The 22,540-nt window shown below is 38.6% G+C and overlaps 2 protein-coding genes across 2 annotated transcripts; both read left to right on the plus strand.

Moving 5' to 3' along the window:
* The first annotated feature begins 4,272 nt into the window (after positions 1 to 4,272).
* On the plus strand, positions 4,273 to 22,540 carry LOC144987956 (uncharacterized). Its single transcript, XM_078937851.1, has 3 exons — positions 4,273 to 4,652; positions 13,468 to 13,806; positions 16,392 to 22,540. The coding sequence occupies exons 1-3, from the start codon at positions 4,481 to 4,483 to the stop codon at positions 16,547 to 16,549; spliced, it is 669 nt and encodes a 222-aa protein (XP_078793977.1). The 5' UTR covers positions 4,273 to 4,480; the 3' UTR covers positions 16,550 to 22,540.
* Positions 19,233 to 22,540, plus strand: LOC144987859 (uncharacterized). Its single transcript, XM_078937481.1, has one exon. It carries the CDS (start codon positions 19,233 to 19,235, stop codon positions 20,349 to 20,351), a length of 1,119 nt encoding a protein of 372 aa, XP_078793607.1. The 3' UTR covers positions 20,352 to 22,540.

The following is a 22,540-nucleotide window of genomic DNA, read 5'->3' on the forward strand; positions in this document are numbered from 1 at the left end:
GGGATGTCATGAAGATTATTAAGGAAAATTGTTGTATCGTCGGCTAGTTGGCTTATTGAAAATTCAGCATTTGCAACTGTCAGCTTACCAAAGTCAGTATGTTTGATGAGCAAAGACAGCATTTCTGCTGCTGCAATAAAAAGAAGGGGTGAAATTGGGCAACCTTGTTTTATACCTTTGCTGATGTTAAATCTGTGAGACGTCCCCTGAGGTAAACAAACAGAACTACTGGTTTCATAATAAAAAGTTTTAACTGTATTAATAAATTTGTTACCAAAACCAAAGAATTGCAGAGTTTGAAACATGAAATTATGCTCAATCATATCAAAGGCCTTGTAAAAATCTAAAAATAAAATAAAACCGTCTGTATCTATGAGATGTTCATAGTCAATCATATCCAGAACAAGACGTAAGTTATTATGAATTGAGCGACCTTTAATAAAACCGGACTGCGTTTCAGAGATTATTTGGGTTATGTCTGACTTGAATCTGTTTGAAAATATATGCGTTAGAAGCTTATAGTCAGTATTCAAAAGAGTTATAGGCCTTAAATTATCTAGAAATGTTGGGTCTTTACCCGGCTTGGGAATAAGGGTGATTACACCCTGTTTCATTGTATGTGTTAGAGACCCATTTTGAATAATTTCTTTAAACATTTCAAAAATTAAATCTTTGATATGCTCCCAAAAGAATTTATAAAAGTTACTGGTCAGTCCATCACATCCTGGAGCTTTATCCTTGGACAGACAGCTTAAAGCCTTCTCTAATTCCTGCAAAGTTATTTCTGAATCACAAGAATTTCTAAAATTGTCATCAATCTTAGGAATGAAATCTTTAATTGTCTGGAAAAAAGTATTATTATGGGATTCGGAATAAGATGACGAATACAAATTACTATAAAATGAACTTATTTCTTTAGAGATCATTTGAGGATCAGAGCATAATTGATTATTAATATGAAGTTTCTTTATAGCATTCTTCTCTTGCCTCTTCTTTTCTAGATTACAGAAATAAGAAGTACTCTTTTCACCAAGCTCCACCCATTTTGCTCGGGATCTGATGAAGGCTCCTTTCGCTTTTTTAATATAAATATCGTCAAGAGAACACTGTAAAATGCTTCTGCGTTGTTTATCATCCTCGTTGAAAACAGGCTTGGAACAAATCTGATTTAACTCAGTCAAAATTTCAGTTTCTTTTTGCTTATAATGTTTTGCAATTAATTTGCTATGTTTAATGGCAGTTTGACGTACTTTGAATTTAAAGAATTCCCACTTATCAGTGTAAGATTTTAGGGTTGAATCACTATTTATTGTTTCTAATAAGTCAATAACAGCATTACAGAAAGTTTCATTAGTGAGAAGTGAAGAATTAAATTTCCAGTAGCCTCTTCCAAAGGATTTTTGGATTTGAGAGCTGACATTAAGTTCAATCAAACAGTGATCAGTAAGGGGAGCTGCTGAGATGTTAACGTCTATTTTGTTTTGTAGAAGGTTATTTGAGACTAGCCAGAAGTCAATACGAGATTTTGATGATCCATTAGGCTTGAACCAAGAGAATGTTTGTCTGAGAGGATTTTTAATCCTCCAGGGGTCAGAAACATTAACATCAAGACAAAAGTCCCGTAAAGTTGGATTAATATGATGGGTATTGAACTTTGAGGGTACTCTATCCAGCCATTCATCTAGAACCATGTTATAATCACCACCAATTACTACAGTATTTGTACAGTACTTGTGATTGAGAAGTTTGACATGTTTTGCAATTTCCGTTAATAATAACTTGTTTTGACTAGGAATATTATAGCCATAGACATTGCATAGGATCAGAAAACCATCATCAGTTTTAAGAACACAGATGAGCCAGTGACCGTCATCATCAGAGATATGGGTAATCACTTTGAACGAACAGTTTTTAAAGAGCAAAGCAACTCCAGAAGATTTGTTTGTACCGTGACAGAATAGGATTTTGTCTCCCCATTGATTAGACCAAAACTGTTCGTCTGCTTTAACAGAATGAGTTTCCTGCAGTAGAATGCAGCTGGCTTTCACATTTTTACAGAATAGGAACATAGATTTTCTTTTTACATTGTCTCGTAAACCCCTAACATTTAAAGAAACAAAGTTAAAATTAGACATGAAACACAAAAAAAAAATAACACAAAAATGAACAAAAAGTTACTTACTTAGCTAGTTACTGAAGGTGAAAGTTAGCGGTTGGAATTCAGATCCCAAACAACATTGTAATGCAGAACTAGACCTCAAACTTTTAGAAAAAATACTTTAGAACTTATAACTTTCAAGTTAACAACAACAGAGTTTCACTTTCCTCTGTGAACTTAAGGTGTGGAAAAAACGGAGCAAATGAGGTTTATGCTTTAAGAACAAAGCATTTATGGTAGTTAACTCCAAACTAGTAAAGAAGAATAAAAAAAACAACAACACAACTAGTCTGGAAACAGACGGACTCCATTAGCGTACCCGATGTGGCCTCGATAGTACACGTTCTGTCCCGCAGCTCTCGCTTTCTCCATTTTGGGCCAGACAGCAGCTCTTGCTTCTCGGTCAGCTTTACAGAAATCCTGCTTGAAGAAGATTCCCAACTCTTGACAAACCCTTGCATCCTTAGAAACCTTCCAGAAGATGTCGCGGTAGTGCCTCATGGAGAACTGGATGATAATTTGGCGGTGCCTCCCGGTTTCTTTCCTCCCCAGCCGATGTACTGTATCCACAACCATTTCCAACACCGATGTGTGCTGTGGCGCGATCTTTGCCAGGATCTCCAGGACTTCTTTGCGGGTGTTTTCCTCAGTTTTTTCTTTCAAACCTTGTAACTTCAGGTTCCAGCGCCGTTTATATCGCTCCATCTCCACCACCCTCTCTTTTAAGTCATCATTTTCTTTCCTCAGCACAGAAACTTCTTTTCCCAAATTGTGCACTTTGGATTTACAGTCCTTTATGTCAGCAGCGTTTACCTCAGTGATCTTCGTCAGATTAGCCAGAATCACAGAGTTTTCCCGAAGTCTGCCGTCAAAGTCGTCAAATCTCGCAGTCAGTTTTTCGATGGCGGCAGTTAATGCTGACAACTCGGCATCACTTTTGTTAGAGATGACTACCTTGTTAGGTGGAACGGAGGGTTTGGTGGGTGTAACCGGGGTTTTCCTTTTAGTAGACAGCGAGGAAACTTCCATGGCGTATTCGTGGTCATGTGTTGTCATCTCTGGGTTTTTGGATGCGGGAGTCGGCTTCTCCGTTACAGGCTTTTCCCGTGGCATTCTAGGAGCTCTTAATATTGCCGTTGTTGTTTTTCTCAGTTCGTTCTTGTCCCTTTACAATGGTAAGACTTGAGAGTAATACAAAAAAAAAAGCAAAACTAGTTCAGCAGTTTGAAAATGAGGTCAAAAGGGATATTTTGGGACCGGACCGTAGCAGCTCACAAAAAGTTGACCACACGGACCGCCATCTTAGCTCCTCCTCGTTTTTGTAAAATGAACATTGGATTGAGAACGGTGTGGGTACCGGATGTTCTCGGGTTGCCGGATGTTCTCGGGGTCCTTCGGGGTCCTTCGATCAATGATGACGTCACACTATTTGATTGGCTGTAAGTTGCCATGACCAATGAGTTAACGTCACTAAGTTTTTAAAAAACTTTATTGACAATTGCGGTATCATACATTAACAATGACATTAACGTTAACAACGAACAATAACGATGTAATCAATATTGCCTCGAAGATCAGTCACCATTGCCAAATATAAAATATTGACATAGAAAATAAAGAATAGAGGGGAAAAAAGAAACAATGAACATAACACACAAATAAATAAAAACATAAGTAAAATAAAATAAAGGAACATAGAAAAAATCTAAGTAGTCTAATACTAGTTAAGTTAGGGGTACTCGTGAAGTTTGTATTTCTGAACAAAACTAAGCAATTTCAAGCCATTCTTGTTTTTCATATAATGAAGTGATTGAAAGCAAAAACAGAGCTCTTTATTAAATGTTATAAAAGTGATTTGGTCTTCAAAACTTGACCTCACCAAGATGGCGGTGCTCTCCTCCCACGAGGAACCACGTGATGTCTCCTCTAGTGATATAACTCATTTGAAGGACCCTGAAGGACCCCGAGAACATCCGGCAACCCGAGAACATCCGGTACCTACAACGGAACAGTGTGATGACGTCACAAAGGCTCTCATAAAGTTTCCCCAAAAATGATTTTTTTTTCTATTATGATTTTATTTTACTTATCATTTGCAGAATTAAAACTTTTTTTTTAAATCCTGAAAATATCTTGAACCATATTGCAGTTCAGCGAAGCAATTTATGCGTTTTTGTTTCAGCCAAATGTCTGCACGTGACCCGGAAGTACACAGCACGAGGCGCTAGCAGCGTTAGCTTGTTAGCAGGCTAGCAGCGTTAGATTGTGTTGAGAGGACGGTGGTGTTTGTGGGAGTTGGAGCTGAAGATCGGAGCAGGAACCATGTCTTCCCTTCAGTCTCTGAGAGAGTTGATCACCGAGCGACTAGCTGCTGCTGCTGAAGAAATCTGCAGACTCTGTGAAGGAACCATCGTCCAGTACGAGCAGGAGCTCTGTCGTCAGCGCAGACTGCTGGATGTCATCTGGAAACCAGAGCTGCAGCTTCACCACATAGGTATGTGACCTTCAGAGAAACAGAGAAGCCATTTGAGCTTCATGCTTTTCTGTTTGGTGACCCGTCTGTTAGTTGACCGCGGTCAAGTGAGCCGACATCTGCGGAAGTGCGGTCACGCCAGCCGTCACTGACTTTTAGCATGCGCGTTTACATCATAGTTTACGGTACACACACCCAGCGAGCTGGAAAGACGGCATAAAGCGCGGACATCACCGATGTCACTGTTACCCATTATAGAAATGACATGTACTGTACTCTGAAATAAATGAGAGTTATTGCATGCCCTGTATCGTTATTTGATGTACAAATGTATTCATTTGGATTACATGTCTGTTCATTCCATAATAAACTACCAGAAATAACGTGTTTTGTCTGAAATATAATCAATCAGACAGATTCTAAAAGTGAGATTCAACACTGACAAGAGTGTTTTGTGGGTTGTTGAGCATGACATGGAATGGAATCAAGCAGAAATGAAGAAACTCCAAGTAAAATCACATCTGGTCCTGTCAACTCTTTCTAAAGTTGCTTCATTTAAGGTGACGCAAAACTTTCACTGGATTATTGTTGGTAATGATGTTCACTAATATCATAGCAAGTTTGAAGAAAAATGACTGGAGAATATTAGAGATATTAAAGTTATAGAACAATTTTGGTCTCCTCATTTACAGACACTGTGTAATATGTAAACCTTACAAAATGCTACTTCTTTCAAAAGGTGACGCAAAACTTTCACTGGATTATGGTTGGTAATAATGTTCATGATCATTGCAGCAAATTTGAAGGAATATGACTGGAGGAAATTAGAGATATTGCCATTATAGTCTAATACAGGCTGTCATATGTAGTTAAAGTGTAATATGTGAACCATACAAAAGGGCTTTTTATCAAAAGGTGATGCAAAAATTTCACTGGATTATTGTTGGTAATGATGTTCACTAACATCACAGCAAATTTGAAGAAAAATGACTGGAGAATATTAGAGATATTAAAGTTATAAAACAATTTGGGTCTCCTCATTCACAGACTGTGTGTAATCTGTAAACCTTACAAAATGCCACTTCTGTCAAAGGTGACGCAAAACTTTCACTGGAATATGGCAGTAATGATGTTCACTAACATCACAGCAGGTTTGAAGAAAAATTATTGCAAAAAAATGTATTTACCTAATATGGAGGTTTATAAACATGTTATACTCCGACTATGAATGAGGAGGCCAGAATTGGTATACAATGTCAATATCTGTATTTTTCTACAGTCAAATTTCTTCAAATTTGCTGTGATGGTCATGAACATCAATACCAACAACATTCCAGTGAAATTTTTGCGTCACCTTTTGATGAAGGAGTATTTTGGATGGTTCAAATGTTTTACTTTAACTATAAAGGCAGGATGCTTAGGAGAACTATAACTTTAATTTCTCTAATATTCTGCAGTCATTCTTCTTCAAACTTGCTGTGATGATCATAAACATTATTACCAACCATAATCCAGTGAAATTTTTGCGTCACCTTTGAAAAAAGTGGTATTTTGGATGGTTCAAATGTTATACTATGACTATGTATGAGGAAGCCTGAATTGGTCTAATATGTTAATATCTATGACTGTTCTACAGTCAATTTTCATCAAACTTGCTGATCTGATCGTGAACATCATTACCAACCATATTCCAGTGAAAGTTTTGCGTCACCTTTGACAGAAGTGGCATTTTGTAAGGTTTACAGATTACACACTGTCTGTGAATGAGGAGTCCCAAATTGTTCTATAACTTTAATATCTCTAATTTCCTCCAGTCATATTCCTTCAAATTTGCTGCGATGATCATGAACATTATTACCAACCATAATCCAGTGAAAGTTTTGCGTCACCTTTTGATAAAGTGCCCTTTTGAAGGGTTCACAAGTTTTATTTTAACTATACAAGCAGGATGCTTAGGTGTACTATAATGTCTAAATCTCTTATTTTTTCCAGTCAAATTTCTTCAAATTTACTGTGATGTTAGTGAACATTATTCCCAACTATAATCCAGTGAAGGTTTTGCGTCACCTTTTGAAAGAAGTAGCATTTTGTAAGGTTTACATATTACACAGTGTCTGTAAATGAGGAGACCAAAATTGTTCTATAACTTTAATATCTCTAATATTCTCCAGTCATTTTTCTTCAAACTTGCTATGATATTAGTGAACATCATTACCCACAATAATCCAGTGAAAGTTTTGCGTCACCTTAAATGAAGCAACTTTAGAAAGAGTTGACAGGACCAGATGTGATTTTACTTGGAGTTTCTTCATTTCTGCTTGATTCCATTCCATGTCATGCTCAACAACCCACAAAACACTCTTGTCAGTGTTAAATCTCACTTTTAGAATCTGTCTGATTGATTATATTTCAGACAAAACACGTTATTTCTGGTAGTTTATTATGGAATGAACAGACATGCAATCCAAATGAATACATTTGTACATCAAATAACGATACAGGGCATGCAATAACTCTCATTTATTTCAGAGTACAGTACATGTCATTTCTATAATGGGTAACAGTGACATCGGTGATGTCCGCGCTTTATGCCGTCTTTCCAGCTCGCTGGGTGTGTGTACCGTAAACTATGATGTAAACGCGCATGCTAAAAGTCAGTGACGGCTGGCGTGACCGCACTTCCGCAGATGTCGGCTCACTTGACCGCGGTGTTAGTTGGTGGTTTTTCACCAGGGGTGTCAAACTCATTTTCACTGAGGGCCACATCAGCATAGTGTCTGTCCTCAAAAAAGGCCAGATATAACTTATACATCTAACTAAATGTAATGAATGAATGAATGAATGTTAAACAGTGATGAAAGTCTTCCGGGAATTCCCGGAAATCCGGGTTTTTGAGCAAACCGAACGTACTTTCCGGGAAATAAAGACCTGATCTCTACGGACAAATCGCTTTCCGGATTAGAAAATGGTCTGAAATCAGCTAATTTTAGCTTTATTTTCTATATTTCTCCGCAGATCGCTTCCTCTATGGTCGTGGCCATCTTTCGTCTTCCCGGCCTAATTGACCAATGACGGGACGTTTTAGTTGCTTTCGGATGCGTCGACGGGTCTGATTGGCTCTGTCTGCACCACGTGGTCAGCGTGACTTGCTTCCCTAGAGACCAAAACTGGCGGACCCACGCTAAACTTTCACAAACACATCTGAAGAGTTTGCGATCAAATTTGTGTTAAAATAATGGCAGGCATCGTCATTATTGAGCGTGGTCACGACCTCAGTTGTGAGAAGACGATAAAAAACAAATTGAAGTGGTCTTGGCTGGAAAAAAAAAAAAAGATTTTTAAGGTAGTGTAGGTCAAATACTTTTTTGTGTAAAATAATCTCAAAACCACATTTTGAAATAATTTCAATTTTAGTTTTGAGTTTCAGTTTTTATTTTGAATACATTTCTCTATCTAATTTATTTGTATTTCCTAATTACCATGATTTAGTTCAGTATAGTTAACATTAATTATAAGTATTTGATGGTTTGGACCCGCACTCCCTTAAAAAATAATGTTTACAATGTTTAGTTTAGTTTGTATGTTTGTTTTGATATTTCCCAGATTACTTAGTATTGGTGTTAAAGAATTGATGTATTATGTTATAGAATTATAGTTTAAAGCAGATCCCATATTTTGATGTAATTATAGTTTGAGAAAACAGTGCAAGTGGATGTTGTACATCAGTCATTTCTAAAGCAGAAATAATGTATAAATAACTGAGGTATTTTCATAGAATATCATAGTTACTGGTGTTCTTTTTGCCATTTGGGGCTTTGATGTTACTATATTTTAGTAATTGTATGTTTTGCAGCTTTAAGGAAAAGCGTAGATTGTAGGATTGTGTTACGTTGAGCAATTTTCCAAATTCTTTTTTAGGACCAGCAAGTCCTTAATGGAGAGTCAAACTAGGGGTTTGAATGACAAATCATGATGCTCCAATTAGTCTTAGTTTCTTGATAAAGAAGTGAATAACTAGCTGCCAGAATGCATCTAAGACCACGTATTTTTCCAAAATTTCGCTCTGTGCCCGCCATATCGCTGAAAGAAAAGTTCAGGGATTTTTTCCTTGCCTGACTTTCATCACTGGTTAAATAACCTTTTTTAGACCGAGGGCTATTTCATGGGCACTAAGCGGTTTGAAGGGCGCCACTAAAAACCTCCCAGCGCCCCCCCCCCCCCCCCCCCCCCCAAAAAAAAAAACAAAAACAAAGAAAAAACCCACACAGTTTGCGGACATCCTTGTGTGTGCCCTATTTTACACACAAAAACATGCGTGAATTTTCTAGACTTGTATTATGGGGGGGGGGGTTCAGGTTGCGGGCCGAACAAGAATAAACATTTATTGAACAGACCAAAGCTAAACTTTTAAACTTTTAAAACTTTAACTTACTTTTAACCTTTTAAACATAAATGTAAATAAAAACAAACAGGAATATTAATCCGGAATAATAAATACATTCTGTGAAATTAAGCAAATATGAACAAACAAAGCCAGGGAATATTAATAATTAGAAATAATAAATCAAATTATTCCGTTTTATTTGCTCTTTTGTCCTTTTCTTAGAGCTGAACTCCTGACATCATTTTTAGCAATAAGTTCATTTCTGCTTGGTTTGTGAAGTTCTGTGTGTGTCTTTGGTCTTGTGTGTGTCTTTGGTCCTCTGTGTGTCTTTGGTCCTGTGTGTGTCTTTGGTCCTCTGTGTGTCTTTGGTCCTGTGTGTGTCTTTGGTCCTTTGTGTGTCTTTGGTCATGTGTGTGTCTTTGGTCCTGTGTGTGTCTTTGGTCATGTGTGTGTCTTTGGTCCTGTGTGTGTCTTTGGTCCTGTGTGTGTCTTTGGTCCTGTGTGTGTCATTGGTCCTGTGTGTGTCTTTGGTTCTTTGTGTGTCTTTGGTCCTGTGTGTGTCTTTGGTCCTGTGTGTGTCTTTGGTCATGTGTGTGTCTTTGGTCCCGTGTGTGTCTTTGGTCATGTGTGTGTCTTTGGTCCTGTGTGTGTCTTTGGTCCTGTGTCTTTGGTCCTGTGTGTGTCTTTGGTCCTGTGTGTGTGTGTTTGGTCCTGTGTCTGTGTGTTTGGTCCTGTGTCTTTGGTCCTGTGTGTGTCTTTGGTCCTGTGTGTGTCTTTTGTCCTGTGTCTTTGGTCCTCTGTGTGTCTTTGGTCCTGTGTGTGTGTTTGGTACTGTGTCTTTGGTCCTGTGTGTGTGTGTTTGGTCCTGTGTATTTGGTCCTGTGTGTGTGTGTTTGGTCCTGTGTCTGTGTGTTTGGTCCTGTGTCTTTGGTCCTGTGTGTGTGTTTGGTCCTGTATCTTTGGTCCTGTATGTGTGTTTGGTCATGTGTCTTTGGTCCTGTGTGTGTCTTTGGTCCTGTGTGTGTGTTTGGTCCTGTGTCTTTGGTTCTGTGTGTGTGTGTTTGGTCCTGTGTCTTTGGTTCTGTGTGTGTGTCTTCGGTCCTATGTCTGTGTCATTGGTCCTGTTTGTGTCTTTGGTCCTGTGTCTGTGTATTTGGTCCTGTGTGTGATGTCCTGTGTGTGTCTTTGGTCATGTGTGTGTGTCTCTGGTAGGGCTGGGCGATATGGCCTAAAAATAAAAAATTAACAATACAGCTCATATCTGGGGTCTAAGGCTTTAAAGAAATTAATAAACCCCGTCTTCTCCACGGAAAAGATGATGAAGCAGCAGGAGTCCCCCCCGCGGCCGACTCCTCCAAAAACAAAATCCTACAGCGGCCGCGTCTCAAATGAATATATCGGTACAAGTAATAATTACAACGCAGTGTTTTTTATTAACAAATAACAGTAACAACCAACTATCTAACTAATGAACCAATTATACAGGCGTTGTAGTATGAGTATGTGTGTGTGTCAGGGCGCGTGCGTGTGTAAGAGGACTGGGCGCGTGCGAGCCTTTGACTCCGATGGGAATTAGGCAGCGTGGGGGGGGGGGGGTCTCTTCCTCCACATCTGTGGCAGTAAACCCAGACCAGTTCCATCAACAGATGATTTGATTCCTTTCTTGGGAACAAACTTCCAACTCTCGCCGGTAGCCATGCTGTCGCTTGCTGCTTCGTGTGTCGATTGTCATGTGCCATACCGCCGTGTGAAACTAATGCTACGGAAGCTCTGGGGAGCCAAAAATGCGCCACATAAAAACTCGATTTAGTTATTTTTGAAATCGCCCGTAACAAAAAATTCGAATTAATTCATTTAATCGATTTATCGCCCAGGCCTAGTCTCTGGTGCTGTGTGTGTGTCTTTGGTCCTGTGTGTGTGTCTTTGGTCCTGTGTGTGTGTCTTTGGTCCTGTGTGTGTGTCTTTGTGAAACATATCAGAGGGATTTGATTATTTAAAAACCTGTTATTGTGAAAATCATGTTTAGGTCTCATAAAACATTAAAAACTTAATTACAGAACTCCTCAGTGGGATTACTCCAAAATATTTGCCATTTTCCTAATTTTTTACAACACCAACATTAAAATCCTCCAAAATTCTCAATACTTTCATAAACAAATGATCTATTGTTTATTTATGGTCTGAAAAAGTGCAGCTGTTTTCCAGCCAGCATTACCTGCTGTCTTTATTTATACGTTACTATCACCAACTAAACAACCGTAAAAATAAATGGATATGGAAAATACAGACAAGTAGTAAAAATGTCTGCTATAGTTAGTGAAGAATGACATTATTAGAATGAGCTGAGTAATTTAAGCCACCCGCTGATCCGGGTGTTCCACAATGGTCTCCGTGTGCCGTTTCACCTCGCAACCTGCACCCACTACCCCTCCCCTTCTCCTCCTCACACACACGCACCTCTTTCTCAAAGGCGGGAACACCAATTCACAAGTTTCAGGCCGTTCCATCCTCTGCCATATATTTCATGACAGCAGAACTGAAGTGCATTAATTACTAAATAGCAAGCACTGAATCACCACCCTTTACTATCCAGGTAAGTACCGTTGTGCCCAAGTCTAAATTAAATATCCTCTTACTTAGTAGCGGCTCCACTTGACATGTCCGAATCTGCTCCCCGTGCCCCATGCTAAGCACAACCCCAGTTTGTCGAAAACGACACTCACATATGTTGGCAGTCTGTTATGTCTGTTAATTTTGAACACGCCCACCAACATCCAAACAGCATTAAACTCACTTCTGCTCACAGCTCCCTCACTTCTGGTGAGCAATTGAACACACCCCAGATTCCCCACTTCCCATGAGTCTTAAAAGCTGAAGGCGGGGCTAAACCCCAGATCGCCACAATATATTGATTTGCTATATGAGCAGTGCTATTTTTGGGGCACTCCCGTTAAATGATATTTACCCTTCCAATCATTTTTACATTCTCTCTTTAACTGGGATAGTGATCTTTTTGTCTTTTGTGGAAATTATGTAGAAACTGTGGAACATCTTTTCTTGGAATGTTTTCATGTAAAAGAGTTTTGGTCTTCTTTTCACAATTGGCTCAAATACAAAAATATCATCATTAGCCCTTTAAATTGGAATACAATTAAAATTCGATTACAATTTATTCACAAAAATCTGGACTTTCTGATTAATGCACTGATTGTAATTTCAAAGCATTTTATTGGGTGAAATCTCACATTAATGGATTACTCAACCGTCTCAACCTATTCTCTAAATCTTTACATTACATGAATCATAAGAATGCCCAGACATTGTGTAATTTATTTGATCTATTTCAACTTTTGTAATGGACCCTTATTTTTATGGATTATTTTTTTAAGTTATATTTATTTTCAATTTTTTTTTGTCTACCCAATTGATAGTGATAGCTGTGGAAAACATTGATGATGTCATGATTGTGAGTTTTCCACAGATTTCAAAAATGTCCCACAGCTGCTCACAACAGAGGACACACTTTGGACTTGGTTATTACCTACAGCAGGGGTGGGCAATTACAGGCCTCGAGGGCCGGTGTGTCTGCATGATTTCCAGATAGTCTTGCCCTACTCATGGCTGATTACCTGGTTCAGGTGTGTCCAGCCAATTAGAACATGCCAGAGCAGGGTATGCTGGAAAACATGCAGGAATGCAGACCTCAGTGCCCACCTCTGACCTACAGCCTGTCTGCTGGAGGGTCCAGTCTGTCCAGTTGTGTATTTTTGTGTACATCTTTCCAAAATTGTCCAGAAGCCACTTGTGTACACATTCCAATGTACACATCTGGAGCAGCTGCTTGTGCTGGTGGAACCACACCCCGGTGTGTTCAAGTCCCGGCTGTGCGCCATAAATGCAGATGCCAGTAACATGTGTCACACATGATCCATGAGTGTTCATTGATGTTTTTTTATCAGACACTACTGTGTGTTTGTTTCTGTCACCAGTGGAATCATCACTTTCCTTCTCTAGAACCAGAAGAACAAACTGGAAGAACAAAGTTTCAAGTTCTCTTCCCATCTGTTTGCACAAGGCAGAAAAAAGGCGGGAGTTCAACCATCACCCTGAAACAAAGTTCACCTTTAAACTGTGTCAATGTCAGATGGAGAAATAGAATAGAATGTAGAAGATTAGAAGAACTTAGAAATGGAACCTGTGTAAATCACTTAGCATTGAATTTTGATTAAATAATGACAATTTTGATTATTTTTTTTAAATTTTAAATTAATGACACGTTTATTAAATAATATAATGGCATCTATATTTATTGCTTCCATTAGTCTCTTGTTGTCCTCCAGACTCCTCAGACATATTCATATTCCAATGATCACAGAGTTTATTGAAGCTTGACAAAACCCAAAAGTCCTGAAAACGTATAAAATGCTCCTTGTTGTGTTTGTGTCCCTGCAGTCCTCCCCCAGCATTGGATGACTGAAGAGGCAGATCAATGCAACCAGCAGAGGAACTTTAGAGTGGAACAGGAGGAACCAGAACCTCCACAGATTCAAGAGGAACAGGAGGAACCAGAACCTCCACAGATTAAAGAGGAACAGGAGGAAACAGAACCTCCACAGATTAAAGAGGAACTGCAGAGCTTTAATGTAACTGATAGTCAGGATGAAGAAGAAAACCAAAATGAAGAATCAACATCAACTACAGATGAAGAGACAGACCCACAGAACAGAGATCAGAGGAAGAGGAGGGACAGAAGTCATGTCCAAAGTGTGGACAGCTCTCACATGTCAGCAGGTCAGTGTGACTCTGATCTTCATCTCCACACTATCGGTATGTTCACTTCAACAACGGTTCTATCTTGAGCTTCAAGCTCTCCAAACATGCAGTCCATCAACAGCGTGTCCTGGAAGAGTCTCTTCTGTCCCTTCCAGTTGAAAAGACAGAAGACATTGTTGGTCAGTGCAGCCGACAACATTCTTCAAATCATATGATCTTAGTTAGTCCCTCCAGCTAACGACAAACAGGAAACCTTAACAGATCAAAGAGAAAATTGTTGGCAGATAAAAAAGTACAATCTGTTTTGTCGTCTGTGGTTCTAAGTTTGTAGTTCAGTTCTTTTCAGCAGATTTCTCTGTCAAACCCAAAATCCCATCTGAACCTCTTTGATGTCTCCATGTCTCCAATTCCAGACATTCAGACAGATTCTATTTCCAAAACTACATTTCAAGCTAAAACCCAAAGACAAGGTCCTGCTCATGGATCTGCAGACAGAAAAGATTCAAACCTGAACACATCAGTGAAAAACTGCTTAGTGTCAGAATGGTTCTCCATCTTTTCTGGACTGATTCTTCCTCCAGTGCAGCTTCATCTTCATCAAACTGCTCCTCATTGGTGGGTGGAAACACAACAGGGAGGTTTTTCTGTGTCCAGTTCAGCTCCATGAATGTTCAGGCTGTTTAATGTCAGTGATTTCAGTTTAGAAAAACTGCATCTCTGCTGAGATTTGCTTCACTTCCATAAGAACCTCAGCAGCATCAGGATCATTTTGTTGATGCTTTGTCTGTGGAATGACATTTCATACTCATAGCTTCAGTGGAAATCAAGAGTCTGGAACCTTTAACACATAAAGAACCATTTGATCCAGTTTCTTCCAGACCAAAACCCAAAGAGAGCCACAAAGTTCCTCTTGACTGTTTAACAAAATACTTTTTATTTAATTTTTTTCTGGCTGTTAAGACAATCATTTATTAAATGTAGCTTTTAAAAATTTCCCAAAAATTAAATTATGACAGCGTTTTCAGAACTGTCATGAGATGAATTCTTTGTGTGATTAATGAATCATTAACTATTAAGTCATTTCATAAATCTATTTTTAATCTAACCTAATAATTGCTGTAAAAAGCCTGATTGAAAAGAGCTATTTATCTGAGGGCTACATGCTATGTATCCCATCATGCATCAGACTTGTCCCATAATGCAAGTCAGGTCCATAAATATTGGGACAGAGACTCATTGTCAGCATTTTTGAATTGGAATCTAAACGAACAAGATGTGTTCCTCCACGACTAATGTTTTTAGCACGTATTAGCTTAATGCTAAACCTTCTTCCAGCCAAGAAAGAAGCACTGGCCGCACAAATTTAAAAATTATGAGCGAGCAGGCCCTTAATAATAATCAGAACAGTAATAAAAGCACATTTAGAAGATCTTCTCCTGCAACTTCACGCTGATTTTGCTGTTCCAGGACAGCTATAGCCCCATGAACAGCTCTAGCAGATTTCACCATGCTAAACTTTTGCCGTTTGCTGGTTGGGCTAACACCCACTGACATCATCACCCCACATCCCTCCTGGAAATGCAAACTGGAATTGAGTTTTGAAACACTATTCGCAGAGTGGATGTGAAAACGAAAATCCCCTCTTTGCATTTTGGTTTTAATTATGACACAGAATAAGCGGTTTTAATGTAGAAAAAGAAAATGTATTTTGAACGATTGATTTTTATTTTAATTTTAATTTTGAGTCATTTGATTCAGTTACATTGTGAAAATGAAAAAGCATTTCTGTTAACCGATTATAATTGGTAACGCTTTCTTTTAGAGTACTTACAGTGTACTTAAGTGGTATTTAAGTGGTACTTATTGTGTAACTACTGGGTACTTTCAGGGTACTTACATGGTTCTTTTTATGGAATTTACTGGGTACTTACATGGTACTTCAATAGGAAAATACTAAAATGAACTAACAAACTGACTAAGCTATACTGGCATCCCTGCCCTTAGACCCCCTTCGCGGTAAGGAAAAACTCCTAAAAAAACAGATTCCGGAAAAAACGAAGAAACCTCAGGGGTGCCCACATGAAGGAGGGATTCTCCCCCAGGAAGGACAGGCGATTTACCAGAACTCTTAGAGAATAATTAAATTATCTAACACAACAACTACATAGATAAAGTCCAGCAGACGAGCTTCATCCAGCCGTGTTTGGGGGGGACAGTCAAAGGCGCGAGTCGAGCCGGAGACAGGAACCAGTGGCTGAGGTGGTTGAGCGGGTCGTCCAATGATTGAAGGGTTGGCGGTTCGATCCCCGCTCCCACCAGCCAAAATATCGTTGTGTCCTTGGGCAAGACACTTCACCCTCCTTGCCTCCATTGTGGCTCCACTGGTGTGTTTATGTGCGAGAATGATCCCGGTGATGGTCAGAGGGGCCGTAGACAGGAACTGGCAGCCATGCCTCTGTCAGTCTGCCCCAGGGCAGCTGTGGCTACAACCGTAGTTACCATCACCAAGTATGAATGAGGAGTGAATGAATAATGGACACAATGTAAGCGCTTTGAGTGTCCTGAAAAGCGCAGATAAATCCAATCCATTATTATTATTACAGCCAGGTGTAGGAGCAGGAGCAGAGGCGAGGTACTCGGTCAGGTACAGAGCAGAGACGAGCCAGAGATGAGCCAGTACTCATCAGAGGCAGGATCCACAGCCAGGTGTAGGAACAGGAGCAAAGGCGAGGTAGACGGTCAGGAACTGGAGCACGGATGAGCCAACTGGAGTCTGGAAGCACTCCCACTCCCCAGGAGGGAAGAGGAAAAGAGGGACAGTACATGAATCGCACTGCACCAAACAGAGGCATGGAGAACTAAATGATAAATGATGATCAAAAATAGAGAAGAGAGGAAGGGTAGAAGTAGATGAGAAAAGAGGACAATTTAAGTCTGCACTCACATGTTTCATGGTATTTACCATAAATTTACCACAGAAACTACCCCTTTTTAAGTACACTGAAACTGGACTGTAAAAGAAAGTCAGCCCTATTTCTACTCAACTACATGGTAATTTCAGTACTAAATACTGGGTATGTTCACTTGAATATTACTTGGTACTTACCATTTAAGTACACTAAAACTGGACTGTAAAAGCAATGGCGTTCGGGCCGCTGGCCGGCCAGTAGACAGAGACAGCCAGCTGATATTGTAGTTTGGGGTCGAATAGGAATAATAATATTCAGGGCTTGTCTTTTATTAACATACTCTTTAGCAGTCGCTTAACATTTGAAGGCTATTGGGCTACATGCTAACTACTACTGGATCATTTTTCCTGTTATTCATAGACACAGATGTGAGTAGTAGTTGGATTTACAGTAGATACCTTCACATTTATGTGTGTGTCTCATTACACTGCATTCAAGACAAGGAGGATGTTTAGAGATCAGATTTACTTATTTTAAAAAGCACAAAAGAATCGGTAATCACGTTCATTCACATCCTGGTATTCTCTCCGTCCATCTTGCTGCAAAAGCTGCTTTCTGCCGCTACTTCCGTGTCTCTGTGAGCATTCAATAGGGGTAAAAATAAAAGAATGATCGATCTATTATTGTCTCGATGAAAATCAGAAAAAATATCATAAGATTAGGCTGGCTGCTACCGGACTGGCTGTGAGCAATATCTTGTCATGCATCACGCATACCCAAGATGCATTTTGACCAATCACCGTGTCCCTGTAACTGAAGTGTAACAACAAGACCAATGATTGCAAACCAGACAAGGCAGAGACACTTTTGTGATTGGCTACTCCTTTACTCAGACATAAGCAGCAGCACCTTAACTACATTGATCAAAGTCGCTTCAGCAAACATGACAAAGCAACGCACACCCTCAACACTAGGGGGAAGTATGCACCTCAACACATCCACAGTGTTACCAGAACTGGCGGTGTTGCAGGTAAAAATGGCTTTGGGCTGTTTTAGGGTCGGTTCTGCGTTAATTTGACACATGAACCCTCAAACTAGAAAAACAGAGTCGTCCATGTTTGCATCTTCTGCAGCAGACAGATTGTTTGTCTCTATGTGATCCTCTAATGTCAGCAAAGCTATGCAGATATCGCTGAAATTGATGTGGTTCCGTGGGCTCACCTGCTGGCCTGTTCTCCTCCCCTCCATTCCATTCATCCCCTCTGCCATATAATAAAACCTAGTTCGCCACTCCATTTTTGTGTCCGCGCTTGGATTCTACAAAGCTCCTCCGGTTTCACAACAGAAATATGTCATCTCTCTGACTGGAACACCACAGAGCGGGTATCTAGGAACACAAGTCGATTTCCAGGGATCAGCCAATGTTTAGATCCCACCCACTTTCACTGATTGACAGAAAGACTCATTCTGCTGAAAAAACTCTTCATGAAGTAAATAAGTCATTCTGAAAAACAGCAACATAAAAAAAGCTACTTTGGAAAATATTGATTTAGAAATCAGTTTCTGAAAAAAAGAGATACAATTATAATAATATTCAACATGATTAATATTAACATTTAAAATTCTGTTTTAAAACAATGAACAGGTTTTCAAAGCAAAATGAAATATATTTAATAATAAAATGGCTAATTTAAATTGAGCCATTTTTGTCAAATTGTTTCTGTCCATTTTTGACACATTTTTATCGTCTGCGCTGCCAGCAGCACCTCCAGGGTAACACGCACACATAAACACACCCACCAACACCACCACAGGCAAGTTTCTGATCCCGATTGATGGGGCCCCTGACCTCGGTCCTGGAGGTGATTTCTAAATAAAATGAATACAATAACAGACATGTGAATGTAACTTTATTAGCAGCATATTCCTAACATAACACAGCTGGTGTGCTGAAAGAAGCCTCAGAGACTGTCAAACATTTACTATAGATACCTGCATGTTTACTGTCAATAATGACAAGAATCTAAAACATTCTATTTGTTTTCAAACTGTTTTCCTTTTTGTAATTTCATATCAAAATAATTGGAGACAGAATGAGGTTAAAAGTACGTTTTCTGTTAATCCCTCCGTCCCCTTTCTAGTAAATCTGTCCTATTTATCTCAGAATGATTTAATTTGGGTATACAGTTATATAACATTGAAGACCTGTTTGTACCATTTATGAATTACTTATCTGTAATTTCATTTCCTTAAAAAAAAACAAAGAAAAACTATATTCTATCTTTAATTGGTTCAGGCTATTTATTGACTGAAACAGCTCTCCTCATAGGGCGGAGGTGTAGGGGGGCCTTTTTCAGCACAGTTTTATACTGTTGTGTTAAAGAAAACAAAACCCTTTTTTTATTAAAAGTTTTTTAATGTGCATATGCTGAATGATACTGCAATCATTTGTATTGATACTTAAGAATAAATAAAGTCACCATAGTATATAAAAGGACCTGTTCTTGTGTCCTTGCAGTCCTCCCCCAATGTTGGATGAATAAAGAGGAAGATCTCTGCATCCAGCAGAGGAACTTCAGAGTGGAACAGGAAGAACTGGAACCTTCACAGATTAAAGAGGAACCAGGGGAACTTTGCATCAGTCAGGATGAAGAGCAGCTTGATCTGAAGCAGGAGACTGATACCTTGATGGAGATTCCTACTTATGAGGAAGATGAGAACAGTGAGGCAGATCTAAACAATCAGCAGAGCTTTAATGTAACTGATAGTCAGGATGAAGAAGGAAACCAACATGAAGAATCAACATCAACTACAGATGAAGAGACAGACCCACAGAACAGAGATCAGAGGAAGGGAAGAGACAGAAGTCATGTCCAACCTGGGTCTGATAAAAGATATTGTGCATCTAAAAAATGTGGTAAAAAGTTTAGTGGGCAGCCTCAGTTGAAATTTCACTTAAGAACTCAAACAGGAAAGAAAACATTTTCTTGTAAAAACTGTGAAAAAAGTTTCAGTTATAAATCTAATATCAAAAAACACAGGACAACTCACACAGGCGAAAAGCCCTTTATGTGTAAAGAATGTGATTCAAGTTTTTATCAAATATCTCATCTCAAAACACACATGACAACTCACACCGGAGAAAAGCCTTTTTCTTGTAAAGAATGTAAAAAAAGTTTTAGTCAAAAATCAATACTCAAAATACACATGAGAACTCACACAGGAGAAAAGCCTTTTTCTTGTAAAGAATGTAAAAAAAGTTTTAGTCAAATATCTCATCTCAACTCACACATGAGAACTCACACAGGAGAAAAGCCTTTTTCTTGTACAGAATGTAAAAAAAGTTTTAGTCAAAAATCAAAACTCAAAATACACATGAGAATTCACACAGGAGAGAAGCCTTTTTCTTGTAAAGAATGTAAAAAAAGTTTTAATCAATTATCTAGTCTCAAATCACACACGAGAACTCACACAGGAGAAAAGCCTTTTTCTTGTAAAGAATGTGATAAAAGTTTTAGTGAAAAATCAAAACTCAAAATACACATGAGAACTCACACAGGAGAAAAGCCTTTCCCTTGCAATAAATGTGATGCCAGTTTTAGTCGAAAATCTATTCTAAAATCACACATGAAAACTCATACAGGAGAGAGATAGTTTTTATGGCTGATAAATGGCTCAGTCATAAATGTAATTTAGTAAAATACATTAGAACACACACAGGTGAGAAGCTTTTCTTTTGTAACGAAAACATTTTTTTTTTATAAAGGCTTTACAGAAAAATCTCAACTTCGAAAACAGAAAAACTTAGAGCAGAAAACTTGTACAGTATATGGGAAAATATTGTGTAAATGCCATCTGGTCGTTTTTTTTTTTTCGTTTTTAAAAGAAAGAACTTTATTTTTTTATATACAAAAAAGGAAAATGTTGGAATATTTCAAGCCTTAGTTTAATTTAGTGAATTTATTGTATAAAACAATGTTCTTTGTCCAGGAAAAAAAGAACATTCTAACAAATGTTTATATTAAAAACATTAGTGATCATGTTTAACCCTTGTGCTATCTTAGGCATTTTACCATTGGAAGTTGGGTCATCTAGACCCACTAGACAGTGCACTGAACCGTTTTTTTTTTTCAATGATTTGTGATCTTCACTGGTGTCCATGGATTACATGAAATCTTTCCACCTTTATCCACCTTTGTCATGGTAGGGAGAACACGTCAATGTAAGGGTGGGGTCATCTAAGATAGCACAAGGGTTACAAAGTGTGTTGTGTGCTTCCTGCCAGCGACTGCTTTGGTATTGGAGGGGTAAATTATCTCAGTCAGACTGGTGGACTGATTGTATTTGGCACCTTCCCACATTGCCAAAATTGCCTAAATCTTTTTTAATGACTATGATGTTACTGTTTGATCAACCAGTAAAGTTCCCTGAGCTGAATCCAATAAATAAATCTATGATCTGTTAACAAGAGGAAGATGAAACACCAGGCCTAATGATAAAGACGACTTGAAGTCTGCTGTTAAATCAACCTGAGCTTTCATTACATGTGCGCCCCCCCAATCTGGTGGCCTCAATGACACAGAGCATTGATGTAGTAATTCAGTTCAAAGGAGGCATTAACTACATTTTGTCCTGCCATTGTTTTTTATTATTTTAGACAAAACTTATTTAGTTGACCATTGTTGTATTTTCTGATAAGACAATGTTTATGTTGTCAAAGTGTGTACATTATTATGAAAATGTTTTGTAAACATCTTTGATTTTTTGTCATAATTTCATTATTGTTTTAGACTAAAAGAAGGGACTTCAGTTTTTAATTTGTCAAGGCATGTGAGCTAGTAACCATTGAGTGAAAAAGATTTTCTTTTAAATCCACTAACTAATGGAATCACCATGAATCAGCAAATTCTGCAGCGCAGAAAAGCGGCTTCAATATGCAATGTTTTAAAACATAAAGTGTTGCAGAACATTTAGGATGGAAAAACTGTGGAGAACATTTTCATGTGAATCCTCTTCTAAGCTGTTTGTTCATGAAGGCAGGGGACATCCTGCATCCAGTCTGTCACAGGGCCCATGCACTCTCACATTCACATCTAGGGACAATTTAGACCAACCAATCAATCTATGAAGCATTTTTGGATGGAAGCTGGAGTCCCCAGAGGAAACTCAGACATGCACAGGAGCAAACATGCAAACTCTACTGTTTTCAGATCCTCCAACCAGGACTGGAACCGAGGGCCCTCTTGCTTTGAGGCAAGAGTGCTAACCACTGCACCACCGTGCAACCCGATAACAAATATGTATATGTTTTTGTTGTTTATGTTACTGCTGAACGTAACCAGAATGTTGATGGAAACTTGTTTGAAGTAACAAACCCCATTTCTTTCTTTCTATATAAATCTTTGTGTTTGTATCAATTTTGTTTATTTTGATCTTTGGTTCTAAATGAGGCTGATTTAATACATATAATTTAAACTTTTTCATACATTCTGTAAAAATACATACCTATAGTAACTGTACAAACATATTCTATTAAAAAGCAAGAATCGTGGTTCGATCTGTGAGCCGTTGAGCTTGATTCATGAATTGAATCGGATCGCCACCTAAGGAACGATCCACAGTCTTAGTAGAACCGCATCCCTACCATTTAGTGAGGAAAAGGTTTTCTTAAAATGTATTCAGGAAGATTCGGATAAAGAACCAGACTGGTGTTTGTGTCTGGTGTTCTTGTGATTCATGTTTTCTAGTAAACATTAGAACTGTTCCTCTGTTCTTTTTGGTTCTCAGTGTTCTGTTCCAATCTTTACTGTGAATAATAAAGTGGACGTGAACATCAGTCAAAA

The sequence above is a fragment of the Oryzias latipes genome, chromosome 2, assembly GCF_053564925.1.
Source record: "Oryzias latipes strain Hd-rR chromosome 2, Olatipes_Hd-rR_3.1".
Taxonomy (NCBI): Eukaryota; Metazoa; Chordata; class Actinopteri; order Beloniformes; family Adrianichthyidae; genus Oryzias; species Oryzias latipes.